Genomic DNA, 20,609 nt, shown 5'->3' with positions numbered 1-20,609 from the left:
GCTTCACATGTTGAGTGTGCAAAAAGCACAATAAAAGCACAATAAAAATTGTGCTTTTATAAACCAATAAAATTAATTGCCTCCTCTGCCATTTCTATTTGAAGCAGCATAGCCTGTGGAAAAGATAAATAAATATATATATATGTGTGTGTGTGTGTGTGTGTGTGTGTGTGCTACAGCTTCCTCCCACAGTCCAAAAACATGACTGTTAGGTTAATTGGCCTCTCTAAATTCTCCTTAGGTGTGAGTGTGTGCGTGAATAGTTGTTTGTCCTGTTTATCTCTGTGTTGTCCTGTGATAGACTGGCGACCTGTCCAGGGTGTACCCCACCTCTCGCCCAGTGAACGCTGGACATAGGCACCAGCAACCCCTGTGACCCCATGAGGGATTAAGCAGTTTGGAAAATGGATGGATGGATGGATGTGTGTGTGTGTGTGTGTGTGTGTGTGTGTGTGTGTGTGTGTGTGTGTGTGTGTGTGTGTGTGTGTGTGTGCGCGCGCTACGGCTTCCTCCCACAGTCCAAAAACATGACTGTTAGGTTAATTGGCCTCTCTAAATTCTCCTTAGGTGTGAGTGTGTGCGTGAATAGTTGTTTGTCCTGTTTATCTCTGTGTTGTCCTGTGATAGACTGGCGACCTGTCCAGGGTGTACCCCACCTCTCGCCCATTGACAGCTGGAGATAGGCACCAGCACCCCTCACAACCCCACAAGGGATAGACATGTTAGAAAATGGATAGATGGATATCTGAAGGGGTTGAGAACCACTGTTTTAGAAATAGTTTCTAAGTTAGCAAATGTCTCCAATGATGTCAACTGAAGTTGGAAAGTTTTGAACAGCCTTCTTACCAGCCTGCTATTTGGTATCTTTCTTGGCATAGCTGTGTCGGCAACAGGTATCTCTGCATGTTTTGGGTAGGCCTTGGCCAAGCAGTTGCTGGGTGGACTTCCCTCTGGGATGGTAGCTATGATCTTTACCCTTTCACAACCTTTTACAGAGCAAAAGGCAAATTGTTCTCTCTCATTATGGGCTTTTATCTTCAGGAAAAGTAAGCTGTAATACACACAAGAAACAAACAGTCAACATGAATTTGGAAATAACAAAATATAGGCTCTTATATGTAATGTTCATTCTAGGGTTGGGTCTCTGCCTATTACAGACTCAAGCTTAAGGCATTGACTGTAGCCATTTGTAAGGTAAACCTGCATTACATGTAGGCGTCAATGTTGTGTCTTTTTCAGTTTTATTATGCCTTTAGCTTTTTAACTGTTAATCTAATAGATGACCTGCACCCTGCAGGATCTCTTTAATATTTTTGCATTCCATATTATGCAGATATTAATATACAGATATGAAAGGAAAAGGAAACTGTAGTTGGTGAATGCGCAATTATCTTTCCGTCTGTTCGTTTTCTTCTGCTTATCCAGGGTCGGGTCGGGGTGGTAGCAGCTTCAGTAGGGAGGCCCAGACGTCTCTCTCCCAGCCACTTGGGCCAGCTCATACGGGGGAATCCCAAGGCGTTCCCAGGCCAGCAGAGAGACATAGTCCCTCAAGCGTGTCCTGGGTCTCCCTCTGGGCCTCCTCCCGGTGGGACGTGCCCGGAACACCTCACCAGGGAGGAGTCCAGGAGGTATCCTAACCAGATGCCTGAGTCACCTCAACTGGCTCCTCTCGTCATGGAGGAGCAGCGGCTCTACTCTGAGTCCTCCCCGGATGACTGAGCTACTCTCCCTATCTCTAAGGGAGAGCCCAGACACACTACGGAGAAAACTCATTTCGGCCACTTTTATCCAGGATCTCGTTCTTTCAGTCATGACCCAAAGCTCGTGACCATAGATGAGGGTAGCAACGTAGATCGACCGGTAAATCGAGAGCTTCGCCTTATGGCTCAGCTCTCTCTTCACCACAATGGATCGGTACAGCGCCCGCTTCACAGCAGATGCCGCACCAATCCACCTGTCGATCTCCCACTCCAACTTCCCCTCATTCGTGCACAAGACCCCAAGATACTTGAACTCCTCCACTAGGGGCAGCACATCCTCCCCAACCCAGAGAAGGCACTCTACCCTTTTCCGGCTCAAGACCATGGTCTCAGATTTGGAGGCACTGATTCTCACCCCGGCTGCTTCGCACTCGGCTGCGAACCGCTCTAATGAGAGTTGTAGATCCCACCCCGATGAAGCCAATAGGACCACGTCATCCGCAAAAAGCAGAGACACAATCCTACAGCCACCAAAACGGATCCCCTCAACACCTTGGCTGCGCCTAGAAATTCTGTCCATAAAAGTTATGAACAGAATTGGTGACAGAGGGCAACCTTGGCGGAGTTCAACTCTCACTGGAAACGAGTCTGACTTACTGCCGTCAATGCGGACCAGACTCTGACACCGGTCATACAGAGACCTGACAGCCCTTATTAAAGGGCCCGGTACTCCATACTCCTGGAGTACCCCCCACAGGATCCCCCGGGGGACACGGTCGAATGCCTTCTCCAGATCCACAAAGCACATGTAGACTGTTTGGGCAAACTCCCATGCCCCCTCCAGGATTCTGCTGAGGGTGTAGAGCTGATCCAGTGTTCCACAGCCAGGACGAAAACCACCCTGCTCTTCCTGAATCCGAGATTCAACTATCCAACGGACCCTCCTTTCCAGAACCCCAGAATAGACCTTACCAGGAAAGCTTAAGAGAGTGATTACTCTGTAGTTGAAACACACCCTCCGGTCCCCCTTTTTAAATAGGGGGACCACCAACCTAGCCTGCCAGATAGATAGATAGATATACTGTAGCTATTTTCAATAGTCATTATAAATCTTCATATTCCTTAATGAATATTCCTATTCTGTGTAAATCAATGATCTACAAAGGTAGCCCTAGGTCTTTTACTGATCAGCCTGCAATAATATCTCATCAAGGCTAAAAATTAGCCTTAGATTTGATTCCTTTTGTGTTCACAAGCTTATAAAGACCAGATGTGAATGCCACCATGCTTCTGGTTTTGTTATTTCTCCTTCACACCAGATGTGTCACTGTGTGACTCTGTGAAGCAGGAGGAGAGGCTGCACTGATAAATACAAACTGAGGCCAAATTCAGGGGTCCCATCCATTGGGGACTGTGGAACTTGCGTTGGTTGAAAGTGAGCGGCTGTGAAATTGGACGGTCTTGCATTCACTTGCTGTTCCTGTCTGTTTCTCTGCGTAGCTGCTGTCATCTAGCCACCGTAATAGCGTGAAGCACAGAGCTTGAAGCTGTAAAATTTGAGCCTGAGCTGTTGCTCCATTTAGTTTTTTTCGTTTGTTTTTGCTATGCCTTTTTTAGACAGCCACATTGTCATCGAAAACATTGTAAATGTTTCTTTCGTGGCACAGAAAGTATAATGTATCAAATTTATTTGCTGCTTTATTTTTGCTGCTGCTTAAAAAAATCCACCTCGATCCACAATAAATAATGAAATAAGATGCGCCACGAAGGATACACCGGACCAATCCTTCAAATCTGGGGAAAGGAGAACACATTTGCCGTAGTCATTTGTAGGAGAATTTGAAGTTGTACAGCCTTCATCATCTCACTTTGACGTAATTGGCCCGTAAATGCAGCCTTTGAAGGATGCAGCCCCTGAATTTGGACGCAGCCACAGAGTAACCACTGAGAGAAGTGTGACATCACATGAGTTAGAGGTTGCTGAAATAAAGTTTCTTAACAAGCCATAAATGTTTGAAATGTTTAAAACAAGCACAAGTTCCACCACAGTCTGAGAACATTTATGATAAGCAAATCTGAGTGTGTTCCTGACCCAGTGGCTTCTTCCCAGTAGTAATATCCCCTGGTCAAGTGTGAGTGACTGATCTTTCCTATCTGAGTTGTCCTCATAAAGATGCCAGTCTTGTGGGTCTTTTTAGTGAGGCGGTTGTGAGTGTCAGCAATGATGGTGAAGGTGGAGCCTTCAGGGTAGCAGAGGCCCAGATTGATCCAGTCATTTCTGCAATCAATAAATAAAAAGAACACAATGAAGTCAATAACTTAACAGCAAAGCAAATCTGCAGTTACATGATCAGATTCTTTACAGAAGCATCAATAACCTTGCAGAGTATTATTTCCTAAGTCTGTTGCATTTCAACTATAATGAATTAGGGATTGCCACATTTTTTTCTCGAAGATATAAGAGGGGGCTTTGTGTTCTTTTTGGTCAGCTTTGATATCGTTTTATCATTAACACTAACCTTAAATGTGGCAGAAGAGGTCTGCAGGTCAGGATTTGGGAGATATTCCCACCCCTCTATTGTAGTCCTTTCCTCCCGCCACTAGATGGAGTCCTGTAAGCATGGTGGCTAGGTGAAGCACAGGTGTTCTACAGAGGACTCATCACCAGAAGAATAAGAGGAGCCGGCTGCCAGCACTTTTTCCCCAGAGTGTTGCCTCACAGTGGTAATGCTAACCTCTGAAACGCCTGTTTAATGTATCTAAGTTTTGACTCTGATATCCTGGTGCTCTGCTCTCCAGATCCTCGCCTGCTCACTCCTGACCAGGTCCCGGCTCAGTCTCCCAGAGCCCGAACCCACTTGCAAGCCTTTCAGAAGACTCCCTGGTTCTTCAGTCCCAGCTGGCAGCCTCCTGGCTTCTCAGTCCTCCTGCGGTCATGCCTTGCTCACCCTCCACCGTGCTTACCTGCTCAAGATCCAGTTGTAACTCACCAGCTTCCTGGAACCAACCTGCTCATTCCTCCCTGGTGGATCTCCACCTCCACCCCAAGTCTCTGCTGCCCCGGCCTAAATGCCCATTCACTGATTTGTGACAACTAGCATCTCCTCTTCAATAAACCCATTAAAACCTTTTTTGATCTCCTGAGAGTGTTCTGCATGTGGGTTAAATCAGTTGGTAAAACCATGACACTGCAGTACATTAGATCTTGTTCCAGCGGTCTCTTGTGACCTCCAGCACAAGTTATTAAACTCTTGGAGTTAATTTTCCTGAATTATATTGAGGCGTGCTGTGTTGCTTTTTGGGATCTTTTAGCCTGGTTCATTTTGGGAGACGGCTTCTATTTGTCAAGATTTGTCTTTGGATGAACCCGGACACAGCACGCACACACAGAGCTAGTTCTTAGAAGTGAGTTTATTGAACAGGATGGAAGATAGATGACGAGAGGAACCAGAGTCTTATGGACGGAGATGAAGGGTGCAGAAGCTGGCTGACAGGAGGAGTAATGGATGACTGATCGGGAGGAAACTCTGGAGCGGAGGACTTGAAACCATGGAAACAGCTGCAGAACTTGAGAACGTGGAACAGCTCAGGAACTTGAGAACGTGGAAACAGCTGCAGAACTTGAGAACGTGGAACAGCAGCGGGAACTTGAGAAGATGGAATAGCTCAGGAACTTGAGAATGTGGAAACAGCTGCAGAACTTGAGAACGTGGAACCAGCTGCAGAACTTGAGAACGTGGAACAGCAGCGGGCACTTGAGAATGTGGAACAGCTCAGGAACTTGAGAACGCGGAAACAGCTGCAGAACTTGAGAACGTGGTGCAGTTGCGGACTTGACCGTCGAGCAGCTGCAGAACCTGAGACCGTGGAAACAGCTGCAGAACTTGACCGTCGAGCAGCTGCAGAACTTGAGACCGTGGAAACAGCTGCAGAACTTGACCGTCGAGCAGCTGCAGAACTTGAGACCTTGGAAACAGCTGCAGAACTTGAGAACGTCCGATGGAGCAGAGCTGAGCAGAGTCTTAGGGAAATGACTTGAACAAAAATCAAGTTTAAGCAACGTCTTCAGGCTGACTGTAACAAAAAACTGAGCTGACAAGGATTCTGGCAGAGACGGAGCGGGAGTGAACACTACGGACCGGCGAGCAAGAACAGACTGAGGTGAGTATAAATAAGGGTGGAACCAGGTGGGAGCAGTTGGAGGTTGATTGGAGCCTGACAGGTGGAACCCATCAGGCTGCGCAGGAAAGAGAGAGAGGGAGAGTGGCTCAGCATGCAGCCTACAAGCTGCATCCTGACACTATTTAGCTGCTTCCTTTGTTCTGCGGGCATAACAGTAATATGGCCTAAGTGGGCAAATTTTATTCAGCCTTTCAAAAACGTTATTTACTCATTTCAAAAGGATGGTAGGGCGACATTGCCAGCAAATTGATAGAAAATACTATGAGGACAGCTACACATTGCTTAAATCTAAACATATTCTGTATAACTGATGGCAGATGTGTACGCAAGAAGACTAAATGTTGAAATTAAATCCAAAAGACGATTGGCAAAACTCCTAACTTTGTCGATCTGGCAGTAGAGATGTTTATGGCGCTCTCAATCATACACTACAGAAATACGGATTTACATCAAGAGCTCTAAAAGATTGGAATGCTAGACAGGGTGTACATATAGGATTCTAAACAATTGTTGCATATGTGAAACATTTTGACCAATCATGGGTCAGTCTGTATCTCCTGGCACTCCTTGGGATGTGCAGTTGTTTTTCAGGCACTTTGCAAATGTTTCCCAGACACCATTTAGACAGAATTATTCTAACAGTTGGCCTGACTGTAACATCTTCAGGATGTGATACAGGTCTGTGTGCTGGTTTGAAATAACAACACCATTAATCTTTCCCCACATCTTTCAAACTATTCTTGATTTTGGCTTTTCGTGCTTATGTGCAATTAATCCTTCTTTACTCAAAAAAAAGTTCTTACCAGATTTTTCTGTAGAAATAATTATTTTTCCTTATTATTTACTTCCCACACTTACAGGTATAAAACACCCATCGTGCTATTCAGGAGAAAACACTATGGTGGTAAAGTAGTGGTAGATCTTGAGGCTTCCTTTACAGAAAAGACAAATTTTATATTCCTGAGAATAGAAGAGGCAGTAACAATAGTGTGTTTCACTAGCGGAACAAATTAGAGCTGGGCCAGGGGTGGGGCAAATGACCAGGCTCTTTATAACATCCTTTTACAACATACACATGCCCCAACAGCGGAGCTTACAAGCTTTGGCCCCACAGAGAGCAACTGCCAGTTGAAGTCCATCAAATGGATATGAAGTATAAACCAAAAGAACAACAAAAACATTAGGATACATGGTCACTAATAAAATAACACAAATTCAATGCAGTTCAGAACCACGGATAGTGACCGCATAATCTTGACCCCCACGTTAACGTTCACCTAAGAGCCTGTAAATCCCCATGGTACACAGACATCCACAGAAATGTCTGAATCTTGGCTAAATAATCATATAAACCAATACAAACACCGTTAAAACTATACGCACTTGAATCAAAAAGCAAAGAAAATCCAGAAACGCTACGACTACATTTAGGTGACAACCGATCACTTTACAACTGTTAACCCCACATAGCGTCTCAGTTGAACCCAAGTAGCTCCTAGACTGATAAAGTATCAAGTTTGTCCCGAGCTATGCTCTTCAGCCAGGGAATACCTCTTCTCACGCCAATCTGTATTTTTGCAAGGGGTTTCGCTTTTGAGTGTAACTGAAAGGAGGTGTGTAGTGCTCGTCTCAAGGCAACTGTGAAAGCAGCGCAGGTGTGACTAAGGGGTCCTGCTTAACTCCCGCCACGATCATTTTGCTGGCCATATTTCCTGCAATTAATTTTGTTCATATTAGACTGTTATGTGTGTGAAAGACATGTTTATCTGACTGTCAGGGTTCAGTTTTTGCGGTCTCACCTTGGACAGTTCCAGATCCTTCCACCATGCACTCAGCCCAGTTCCACCCCACTCTAATCACCTCCACCTGCCATCAGTGATCAAAGGGAACTGATTCCACCTGTCAACTCACCTATATAAACTCCCCTCAGTAAGCTCTTCCCCGCCGGATTGTCTTCACCCAATCCTCGCCTGCCAGTCAGAGTTTTCCACATCTGCCTGTCAGAGCTTCCTACAACTGCCTGACAGAGTTCCCTTCGTCTACGCCTGCCTGCAAGTACTCTATCTGCTGTGCTGCTGGTTCTGCTGCTACTCCAGCACTGCAAGTACTCTCTCTGCTGTGCTGCTGGTTCTGCTGCTACTCCAGCACTGCAAGTACTCTCTCTGCTGTGCTGCTGGTTCTGCTGCTACTCCAGCACTCCAAGTAACCTCTCTGCTGCGCTGCCGGTTTTACCTCTAACCCCAAGAGCTCCAACAACTCTCTCTGCTGTGCTGTCAGCTCTGCCTCTACCCCAGCGCTCTCCCACCTGCTCTTGAGGCTTGGTTCCTCACCGCAGCACCCGCAGTCCTCCAGCTCTCGCTCCAATCCTCCAGCTTCCGCCTTCATCATCCACCTGCTCCATCCTGGTAAAAGACTCTGGTTCTCGTCCTCCACAACTCAACTCTTTCAATAAACCTTCAGAAACTAAACTCAGTGTGTGGTTGTGTTCGGGTTCATCAGAACATTTCATGACACTGACATTTATCAAAACACGAAACAAATTGTCCCATGCTGTTTCAAAACGGACGCACCATTAACCAAACGGACAATTCCATATTTTAAGGGATGGGTGACAACCTACAGCTAACTGCACAAACAGGACATTGGGGAAAACCAACTTTCCTGTTTCTTTGTTGGGAATCTTCTGATGCATATTGTGTCTGAGGAGGAATCAGGGGTTGCGCAGTCAGTTGAGCAGTCATTTAACATGGTTCAGAGCTCAATTTAAGGCCATGTAAAAGTAAAAGCTAGATATAGTGAGATCTTAGTGGGACTGATGTTACCGTATCCAGTTTCCAGCTGCCATTCAGTTTATATGCTTGGAGAAAGCAGCGGTGCGGGGAGATGTTCTTGGTACCTGGGAAAACTCGGAGTCAAGTTTTAGATGTACAAGTATTTTCCTATTAATCCAGAATGGATTATTTCTGGAAGCAGAAGAAACAGCGCAAGGGCCCACATTTTTGTAAATGTCAGGGGGTCCAACTGGATAGCTTTCAAAAGTGGAAAGGGACAGGTCCCCTTCACACAGAATTGTTGCGACGCTCATTAAACTTTGCCCCTGATTAAAGACGGGTGATGACAGGTAAGCTTTGCACATGCTCTGACCTACGGTGCTAGAGGCCTGGCTCTCGAGTCCTACCTCAAATCAGGACCCCTTAGGATCGGGCACTTCAGGATGCCGGGCCAAGGGGGTGCAGCCCTCCCCTGAAGCCCCGACCCTGGTGTGATTGTAACATATGATGATGATGGACCACAAACTTCTCAGCAGGGGGCAATAGCCCTCACAGCTCTTGGAAAGAAGCTGTTCCTGAGTTTATTAGTTCTAGATTTGATGCTTCTGAAGCGTTTACCTGATAGGAAAGGGGCACATTTTCCTGGGTGGGTTGGATCAGTGGAGATGCAACTGGCCCTTCTTTGGACTCGTTCTGACAACTGAGTCCAAATCCTGTAGACGGCATCCCACAATCCCCTGTGCTGTCCTCATCATCCGTGCTAAATCTTTTCTCTCCTACACTTCGGAGCTCCCATACCATACAGTTATGCTTAGACATAGAAAGCTTAAACATGGAAATCCAGTCTGTTTCAGTTTTCTGAGGAAGAAGAGCCGTTGTTAAGGCCTTCGTCATCAGTTGGGAATTACAGTCCAGGAGAGGTCAGAGGAGATGTGAATGCCCAGGAACCTTATGCTCTCCACATCCCCCACACCCTCCCCCTGTATGCAGAGAGGAGCATGTTCAGTATTCATAGACCTCATGTAATCTATTATTACCTCCTTGGTCTTGCTTGTGTTCAGGATCAGGTTATTTCTGGAGCACCACTGTGTCAGACTGCGGACCTCATCTTTGAAATGGGTCTCATCAATATTGAAGATGAGACCCACCACAGTGGTGTCCAACGCAAACTTCATCACTGTGTTTGATGATGGACTGGGGGTTTGAAAAGACAGAGCAAAGACAAAAAAAGAGCACAGAAGCACTGATGAAGGAATACTTTCTATGTTAGAGAGGGTTATGGCAGATTAGCCCCATATGCGGGTGTGTCTAAGAAAAAAAATCAGCTAGTAGTAGATAAGCTGAGACAGTTTTCAGGTCAAGAGGAAGAGAGAATGTACAATTAGGTGCAGTAAAAGCCTAGCCAAAAGATACATGTGGGAGAAAAACAGGGTTAAACACTGCAAAACCATCGGGTCAACTGTATCATCTGTAACATGAAGTTGTTGACAGCAGGGGCCTTATGTAAAAAGCACACCCATGTACAAAAAACTTGTGGTGCAATGTTTAAAACACAACTCAAGAAGTATAAATATAAACGTTGCGTGAAAATGTATAGAAATCCACGCATCCTTTTGACCTGCCATAAAAATGTGCGGCAGCCATGCAAGCATTTTTAAACAACAATATAACAAGCCGCAAAGTATTAAAACTTACCCAAATACAGTATCTAATGATATACTGAGTAGCTGCTGTGGCTGTTGTGTTGTTGGCTTCCATCCTGGCATCGTATAGATGCCAGGATGGAAGCCAAACTGCGGTGGATCTGATGAAGACCTCCTGAGAGTTTTTATTAATTGCAATGTTGTATTGACTCATCATACAAGATCGCATCTCCAGCCTGTAGCTGCTGATGTTCTTTGGGTGTGCAGTCTTAGGCACTGATATTACACAGAAGGTCTTCCAGCTGTGGTACTCTTACAGCTTCAGTCTGGAGATGATGATGATGATGATCTAACTTCTCCAACCACAGTTAGAATTCTTTTGTTGCCTTTAGTATTTTATTATGTTCTAATTTTAGTCTTCTTATTTCATTTAACAGGTTTTCTTCTTGGAATGTAGTAAAGGTTGCTTCTAAAGTTTTATTTTCTGTTCAATTTCAAATTTTATTGCATTTCATTTTTTCTTACATGCTGAAAAATAAGTTACCTTGCAGCGCTTTGCAACTTTAGTTCCATCTTAAAAATCAAAAGAAGACATATTGAGCTTACTAATTTTCAGGAAAAAATGTTAGTCTCTTATGAGAATAATCTTGTAAAATCTTTATCTCAGTTTGTCAAACTTTGAGATGAAAGGGAAGAGGAGACTGTAATAAAACTGGGAATCCAGCCCATTTGGACTTGTACACATTAGCAACACACCAGTCTTGGTTGATTCTTCTTACAAATTTATTTAATTTCTCCTTTGAAGTCTTTTAATTGATTTTTGATTTTCTTTTTTTTCAATGTTAGTTCTTATTCCTTGCACATTCTGTGTCCGCATTTTAATTGAATTAATATCACTAACCAGGTCTAAACCAAGTTTGTACCATGTGCATGTGTGTGGGGGGGCCTGATGTCTAAACTAAATTTGTAGGGTTTTTGTGTGCATAACTTTGTGTTTGGGTGTGTAAAGCAGAGGACGCGAGAGCATGTGTATCTGCTGTAAACAAATCATAATAAAAACATGTGGGTATGGGTTGCCCACTGGGATCTATGTAATAAGACCTGAAAACATCCTTCATACTTGAAAGAAATCCATTGAAACATAGTCCTCCCCAGTGCCCAGTCAGAGTGTTTTCTACTTCCTACATTTTGGTTTGAGGCTCCTTACTTTGGGGCTGACGCAGGTGATAAATAATTAGAATGTACTGTATATCATCAACTAAGGAAAATTACAAAAGAAAAATCCAAAAATGGCTGTACTGGAGAAAATTACTGTACTAAAATATTTGCTGTTATAAGAGAAGCTTACAATCTACTAACTTATTGAAGTTGATGAGCCAAATGGTGACCTCTCTAGGTGCTGCTTGATCCCAGTGGACTGTGTAACCTTTGGCTAGTGTGATCACAGGCTGGAATTGCTGGTAGTGTTTCTTCTTTCCTAAGGCACCTTCCAGTATCAGGGGCCAGTCAGGATACTCATTCCTTACAATACACATGTTCAAGTTGGTAGGTGTTCGTGTCTGGATGTAGATCTGGAGAAGATGTGATAAGAGAATAGATGACGCAGGTACTCTTTAAAAAAGCATACATTTCATAACATTTTCAAGATTTTTTTAGCCATGCTGACAATCATTGTCACAGATAACCTCTCTAGTAGAGCCAAATTGGAAGTGTCAATGAGAATTTAAAGTTATTTATGATGTGTGACTGAAGACTGACCTACCTGTGCATATCGACCACTGCAGATTGCAGCCTTCCAATCAGGCACGTCAATGCAGTTGGGGTGACGAAGCAGCCAGTTGTCATCTTTTACCAAAAATGCTCCAGGATACTCACTGACTGAGCCATCAATGTCATGGAAGATGGTTGTCTTATCTCCATCCATCTGCATCTTGTTGAACCAGGGACCTGGTTCTCCAAAGAACAACCGGGATGTAATCTGAAGTAAAGTGAAAAATCTGCTTATTGTGACTGATCTGTGAAAAAATGCATAATTCAAGATCAAATGGAACACTAAAAATCAGTGGTTAGTACTTCATTAATATCTTTTTATGGGGGTAGTGGGGTGGGTTCTATTCTTTTTCAAACTCAAATGTATTAAAAGTTTGTGCTTTTGTACCTCTAAATATCAATGCATCCGACTAAGTATTTCCAAATATAAACAGCCCATAACTTCCTAAGTAAGAGAAAATACGATACGATTGTCTAAGTATTGTTTGTAAGAGCGTGATCATTCTCCAAACTCAGCTTAGCTCTCAGAAATACACAAAATTCAGAGTTTATTCCGTGTCTATATTAGACAGAAATATATGTTACTTTTTTTAAATGGTTATTTTCATTTGCAGAAGACAGGGAGTTCATAACATGCTGAAATATAATATCACTGGCTGGAGCCAGAGTACTCCGTGTTCAAAGTCTGAGACTTGCACAGAGAAATTCTCAGCAAGGAAAAGAGCTTTACCCTTAGCAGAAAAAAAAAAGATTATTTTAAGAGGATCACTCGATATGCATTCACATGTAATAAAAATATTACTTGTGTTTTAAACATTCTATGAAAACATTCTATCATACTTTATATTATTTGCATTTTAGCAATTCCATTGTTTAATTCCACAGTCTCTGGAATTAAACAATGGTTTAGTTCAATTGAAGGTAACATGATTAACCATTCTGGGTCAGAACACTGAACTGTAGGGGATGAGCGGCTGAGATCTCGCGAGAGCTATGAGCTGTGCATAAGTAAAATGGCGGCTTACATGTAGTTCAAAATTAAATCCACTCAGGTAAGTACTAATCAATAACTGAAAATTAAACAAAGTAAAGTTTAAATATTAACAATTGTCACATTTTTCACGAGGGAACAAACTGGACGAACAGACCTTGACGAGCCTGGAGAGCTACGTGGACGAGTGTTTTGACAACATCGTGATGGGGAGATCTATAAAAAAATCCCGCAGCCACAAACACACCTTCCCTCAAACGAACCCGGTCTAGCTCTACCGGTGCATCAACTTCTACTTTGTCTCCCGACAGGAGCTACAGCGACGTCCTGGAATCCATCGACAAGAAGCTTACCAGTCTGGACGCTCGCCTTGCTTTGGTAGAGGTACTCCATAAAGAGTTTCAGGCTCTCAGGGAGTCAGTGGAATTTAGCCAAGCCCAGCTAGCTTCTATCGCCGTGGAGAACGAGGCGCTGAGGGGGAAAGTTACGGAGCTCACCGAGGGGATGATGCGGCTGTCCGGCGAAAATAAGAAGATGAAAGAATCCATTCTGGACATACAGTCGCGAAGTATGAGAGATAACCTCGTCTTTGCTGGCATCCCGGAGCAGCAGGAGGAGAATCCCGAGTTGGCAATCTGTGAGTTTCTCCACCAGAAGCTCCACCAGAAGAAAATTCCAGCGGATCAGGTAAAAAACATCACCTTCCATTGCGTTCACCGGCTCGGGGGTAAGAAACCCGATAAAATCCGTCCTCGTCCGATTGTAGCTAAATTTGAGCATAATAAACAAAAAGTGTATGTTAAAAGTCAGGGCAGAGAGCTGAGAGGAACGGATTTCAGTGTTAATGACCAGTTAACACAGGGGGAGTGCTGGCCTAGTGGTTAGAGCAGCGCACTTGCACTCAGAGAAGGATGCAAGTACCCGGTTCGATCCCCAGTGCCTGCACTCTGGGTCCCTGAGCAAGACCCTTAACCCCGGAACGCTTCCCGGGCGCCGCACAGTGGCAGCCCACTGCTCCCCTAGGGGATGGGTTAAAAGCAGATATACCACATTTCGTTGCTTGTACTTGTGACAGTGCAATAACATAAAAATTTAATTCTATTCTATTCAGTTTCCTAAACTGAATAGAATATTATTCTTATATTATAAGAATTATTATTATATTATTCTTCCTAAGGAAATCCTAGATCGAATGCGAGTGTTATTTCCAATCAGGAAAAAATACATTACTGAAGGAGTCAGAGCTACCGTAGCAGTTAACAAACTTTATGTTAATGGTCAGTTGTTCAGGGATCAGAAGATCACTCCTTGGGTTTATTAGATGCACAACAGGTGGATTTAAAGCATGTCACACTTGGGGTGGGGGGGGGGGGGGGGGGGAGGGGAAGCGCATAGATCGGAACACGGTGATAAAAGAAATAAATGCACAGTTCAAGAGCACGTTGGCAAGGTATGTCAAGAACGGAACAGAAGGACCCAGTATTCGAAGCGACAAACAGTTTCATTAGGATTGAAACGGAGCGACCGACGTCTGTGTTAGCAGCTGGAACCTCTGCGGGTAGAGACAACAGGTTAGTGACCACGTCAGTCTGAATGTGACTAGACACGAACGTGTGGGTCACTAACCTGGTTCTTATGTCCAGTGTGGGTCCGGAGACGTCCAACAGACGTGGCACGTTGTGAAGCCCCGGGAGTCAGAGAAGCAGAGCAAACGATGATCGGTGGACAGGCAGAAGGTCAGAACCGTGTAAATCAAAACAGACAGCAGGATAATCCGAAGGGTAAATCCAAAATCAAGGTCGGAGGCGTAGTCGAGGGTCGAAACCAGGAGATCAGAGGGCCGTTGAAGTACCAATGGATAATCCAGGTCGCAGTCAGGTCACAGTCCAGGGTTCGGTACACGGTCAAACAAGGAACAGGCAGATACTCAGGTCGGACAGGCGTCTAAAGACAGGTCAGGTAAACGGATCAGGTAGGGCTAGGCTAACTCAGTGGTCGAAGGGCAGAACAGGTAATGAACAGGTAATCAGAAACAAGAATGCTGGAATAAGACGATCACAAGAACAAAATAAACTGGCACTGTTGTTTGGTCTTAACGCTGGTTTTATACTAATGGGAGCAGGTGGAACAGATCTGTGGTTGTGAGAAAATAGGCGGAGCTAAGCAGGTGTATGATAAGAGAAATGAGACCAGGCAACAGTGCCGAAATAATGACACGGAATGGTTGTTAGTCACAGTTGGGTACATGGGCATGGGCTGTGATTCTTCCTATTTCAACTTTTCTCACTCTTTGCACTCTCTTAATTCTCTGTCTTTCTTTATATTATTCTTCTGCTTCTTTCCTGTTGACCAGACAATCACAAGCACGTCAGATGATGCTACCTGGGTCTATGTATAACTATTTTTCCAAGGACATGCACTTTCCAACTTCTCACTTTCACCTATGATGAATGTAAAGTTTGTGACATGGAATGTGCATGGAGCTGGCACCAGAGAGAAAAAGCTAAAAATCTTTAATCAGCTTACAAGATTAAAGGCAGATGTTGTCTTATTGCAAGAAACCCATAAATCAGCTACAACTGTAAGTGATCTTAACTCACCTGAGTTCCCTAATGTGTTTGCTGCCTGCTATACCTCTAGACAGAGAGGAGTAGCAATTTTAATCCAAAAAAACGTTAGTTTTAAAATATTAGACAAAATTATTGATCCTGAAGGTAGATTCATAATAATTAAAATATCTATTCATAAACAGAAGTTATGTATTGTCAGTATATATGGTCCAAATGTTGATGAACCCTCATTCTTCCACAAACTCTTCCATGCACTTTCAAAACACGGGGAGTGTTCTCTAGTTATTGGGGGTGACCTCAACTTTGGTCTAAATGAGGAAATAGACAGGTTGAATACAACAGGGGCTCAGCGCAGTTGGCAGTCATTAAATGTAGTCAAACAATACATGAGTGATTTTGTTCTTTGCGATGCATGGCGATCTCTTCATCCAAATAGTAAGGAATATACTTTTTTTTCAAATGTCCACCACTCTTATTCTCGTTTGGACTATTTCTTAATCAGCAGCTCGCTGCTGTCGGACGTTTCAGAGGCTGTAATTCATCCTATTGCTGTTAGTGATCATGCTCCTGTTACTTTAACCCTAACAAATAAAAAAATAACCCAACAAAACAAGAGCTGGAGATTTAATACATCGCTGCTTAAAGATGAAGAATTGGTCAAATTTTTTAAAGAAGAGTGGGCTTCATACTTAGAATACAATGATCTGCTAGGCACATCAGCATCTATACTATGGGAAGCAGGTAAAGCAGTGATGAGAGGTAAAATAATTTCATTCTCATCTTATAAAAAGAAAATAGAAAACAAAAAGATTCAGGAATTAGAAGAAAAACTTAAGTTACTAATAACTTCTTAAAAAGAGGGAAAGTTGGGTAAAATCCATAAAATAAAATTTGAATTAAACCATTATATTGAAAAGCAAAATAAATTTCTAATACAAAAACTTCGAATAGAAAATTTTTAACATGGCAATAAGTCAGGACGATTCTTAGCTAATCAGCTAAAAATAAATAAAGAGAAAACAACTATATTTGCAGTTACAGACTCGACTGGTAATACATTACATGATCCGGAATGTATAAACAACACCTTTCGAGATTTCTACAAATCTTTATACACATCACAGATAAATCCATCAGATAATGACATCAAGCAGTTTCTGGATATCAGATAGCCAAAAAATTACACTGGACTCATGCTGACAACAGCTGAAGTTCAGGAAGCTTTGACAAGCATGCCCAATAAAAAGGCTCCAGGGCCAGATGGTTTCCCTACTGAGTTTTATAAAGAGTTCTGGAATATTCTGGCACCAACGTTCCACAGAATGTTGCAGGAAATTCAGGAAAATGGCAGATTTCCAGCTAATATGAACTCTGCCACCATGAGTCTTCTGCTTAAGCCAGGCCAAGATCCTATGTTTCCCACCAGCTATCGTCCCATATCCTTAATCAACGTGGATATTAAAATAATCTGTAAAGCTTTTGCAAAACGATTAGATAAAGCCACTGATTTCATAATCCACCCTGATCAAACTGGTTTTATCAGAGGAAGACAGTCATCCACAAACACACGCAGATTACTTAATTTAATAGATTATTCCTACAATACAAATATTAAAATTAATATAATGTTTTAAGATGCAGAAAAAGCATTTGATAGAGTAAATTGGAATTTTTTATTCGCTACTCTACATAAATTTGGTTTTGGCAATTTTTTTTACACATTGGTTAAAAACTTTATACAACTTTCCTACATCCTGTGTCAGGAGGCGATGTGTTTAATAAGCAACATTGAGTTACTGCTCACGGCATACTACAGTTTAACGGTTTGTTTCAAACAAGATTCAAACAGGGGGACATAAAATACAACCAGGGGTGTTTACAGAAGCTGTCTGTTAAAGCCAGCAGAAGTGATTTAAAAAAAAAAAAAAATCAAGAACTAATGGGGTTAGAATTGCTCTTCGCTCTAGGTGGAGGGCGCATTCAACTAGGAGTCTTTTGGTTTGATGCACGTCAAGCTGAAACTGATTCACAGAACTACTTCCTGTCTCCGACCTGGGCTACACCCACTTCCTGAATAGCAACCAATCACAACTCCGTGTGGGCGAGGGGCATGCACACACTTCCTTTCTCTTAGCTGAGCTTTTCAAAATAAGATAAGAAGTACATAGGGCTGCTTCTGATTAATATCACAACATTATTCTGCAAATATATATAGTAGAGCTTTCTTTTACAAACTTAAGGGTTTTTCTGTTGGACTTTTTAGAAAAATGTGAAGTATTTTAGAGCTGGTTCAGTAAGAAGTTTCTGAAAGGTTTTAATACAATTCCTTGTGTGCTAGATAAATTGAGATGAACCGTGTCACAGTAGCCATGAAACATATGATGATAAATCTCTATTGCAGAGATCTTTCCAACTGTTGGACATTGTAAGGTGAGACACACATGGGAAAGAATTATAGAGAAATGCTGCTAGAGACTATATAGTATATGTACTGCCACTTTTTAATCGACGGGTGATTAATGACCCTAATCATTTCCGGTCTCCTTTGATTTCCGGTCTCCCCTTTGATTTCCGGTCCCCCCTCCCTATTTCCGGCCTCCCTTCACTTCCGGCCTCCCTCGATTTCTGGCCCCTCTTGATTTCCGGCCCCTCCTTGTTTCCTGCCTTACCCATATTATATTATTATCATTAATATGATATTATTATTATTATTAATATAGTTATTAACTTTATTATCGTGATTATTTAAGTTTGTCTAATGATTCCTTTAATACACATCCAATTATTTAATTCAGTTTATCCACATCCAGTTATTTAATTTATCTTATACACATCCAATGATTTCATTTTTATCCACATTCAGTTATTTAATTTTTATACACACTCAATCTGATGCTTAGCAGCAGCATACCATCCATATTAAATGATGACATTAATTATAATACAATTCACTTTACTATCGTGATTATTTAATTATATCTATTTATTTCAGTTGTACACATGCAATTAATGTATCTTATACGCACTCAATCTAACGCTCAGCAGCAGACCAGCCACACTCTACGTGGAAAAAACCTCCGTCCCGCACCGTTGTGATTGCGATGAAATAGAGAATCCTTAATCTTTAATCCTGATATAAAGCTGAAGTCAGTCCTCCCTCCAAACTAAAGGTTTGGAGCGTCCTCATACTACGGTGGACAGTGTCGTACTGACCACAGGTTTTTGGATCACGACCTAAATTTCACGAGATCTGTTGAGGAGGGGAGGAGTTGTGTCAAAACACATGTGTGGCACTGCAGGAAGGGGGACAATATTGATCTTTGCCGACTTGCAGTCAGCAAATTCGTGCAGAGCGTTATCTTATCATTTTCACACAACAGCAAAACCGTCCTTTCAAGGAGCATGACATCCTTTCATTGTTAGTTAATAAACAAAAACACCGAGCCTCTCTGTTATCTTAATCAACAGACTGACTGGTCAGCGTAGACATCATACTTCCTGGTCAGCTAGGGAGCCGAACAGGAAACCTCCCCCTTATCTCAATAAACCACTGACCACCGCAGCTCAGTAAAAATCAAAACGGTCAGTAAAAGTCATTACGCTGGTGGAAGTCACGCCTTTCTTATCCTACAACTCTCTTAGTTAAAATATAGTTGTTGTTTTTTGTTTTTTAACCAACTCTGAAGGCAGCCATCTCTCTACAGATTGTACTAATATTTGTCCTGTCAAATGTACATGTCCTAACTATGGCTCTTATAAACTATTCTAATGATTGTTCAGACAATTAATCGTGTAATCGTTAAAAATGTACAAATTCTGCTGATTCTTAACATAATTACTTAAGCTAATTCTATGAGTAATAGAAATGAAAAAAAAAGCTAAATCGGTGAATATTTCACTCTGAATAACAAGGCTAAATCTTCAACTAAAAAAGTTCTAGGATCAAAATGTTAAAAGTTCAGCCCTTTCTGGTGGACTTGCAAATGCAGTGCAAATGCATCTGTAGTGAAAATAGTCACAAAAAAGTATCAAGTTACACCTGTACATTACATTCTGGAGTTTTTCTTTTTTAGAACAGAATAGATTTTATTCTATTTATATAAAACAGATCCTACTAGTGTACTGCAGGGACAATGTTAAACTAGGTTTTTTTAGTCGACAAATGATAATATAATGATAATGACACATTTATCAAATAAGGTACACATCTAGTTTAAATTAAGGTATGATAAATACTACCTTTTTCATATCATTCTGACACAGTTTTAACACAATAGAAATAGCTGTACCGTCCCAAAGTGGGGAGATTCAGGTGACAGCTGACTTTAGACAATACTGATTAAAATGGAACAAAGCTCAATTTAAAGTTAAGTTAGTACAGCAAAGGAAAAAGAAAACAAATTGCAATTATTAATACATAAGGCCTAGTCAGATAACAATTGAAAAATAAAAACAAGTTCATTTGCAGAATAATGTAATATTTTAAACATATTTTGTTACACAAATTAACAAAAACTGCAAAGACTTTCTCCACAGAACAGAACCAAAACCAAACTTTGCTCTCAATATATTGCTCTGATAAGACTCTGCAGGTTTTTCACTGGAACCTGCTCATTCTGCTCCACTTTATCGTCTCCATCTTTAAACTAAAAAACTAGATGCTTTGATTTTGCCTCTCCCCCATAGTTCATTTTATAGAACTCAGGGTTTCCCCAGAACTTGGGCTAATCTTTGCAGTAGGTGTTTTGGTGGGTTGAGGGGTGTTTGCGGTTAACTGTGCCGGCGGGGATTTTTACCAAAATATTGATTTTCATCATTAAAAACAGCAGAACAGTATAGCGTTGTACCAGACAGGTAAAAGTTAGGTAACCAAAGTAAGAAGAACATGATTTTTAATTGTGATGGCAGAAATATCCAGTCAGTAGCTTTTGGTTTTACGGTTATAAACATTGATCCATTATTTGGTGGATATAAAGGCTGCT

At 42.2% G+C, this 20,609-nt stretch overlaps 1 protein-coding gene across 2 annotated transcripts in view; it reads right to left on the bottom strand.

Annotated features, from left to right (window-relative positions):
- The window catches only part of LOC105920858 (cell migration inducing hyaluronidase 1), a 470,202-nt gene that overhangs the window by 15,010 nt on the left and 434,583 nt on the right, over window positions 1–20,609 (bottom strand). For both annotated transcript variants that reach the window (XM_036128814.1, XM_036128815.1), the window contains 4 exons: window positions 12,059–12,274; window positions 11,656–11,867; window positions 3,793–3,978; window positions 847–1,051 (listed from right to left, as the gene is read on the bottom strand). In XM_036128814.1, coding sequence (XP_035984707.1) covers window positions 847–1,051; window positions 3,793–3,978; window positions 11,656–11,867; window positions 12,059–12,274 — 819 coding nt within the window. The remainder of the gene's footprint in view (window positions 1–846; window positions 1,052–3,792; window positions 3,979–11,655; window positions 11,868–12,058; window positions 12,275–20,609) is intronic.

This window comes from Fundulus heteroclitus, unplaced genomic scaffold (assembly GCF_011125445.2).
Source record: "Fundulus heteroclitus isolate FHET01 unplaced genomic scaffold, MU-UCD_Fhet_4.1 scaffold_121, whole genome shotgun sequence".
Lineage (NCBI taxonomy): Eukaryota > Metazoa > Chordata > Actinopteri > Cyprinodontiformes > Fundulidae > Fundulus > Fundulus heteroclitus.
The sequence above is the reverse complement of the archived record's forward strand: the minus strand, read 5'-3'. Positions and strand labels throughout refer to the sequence as shown.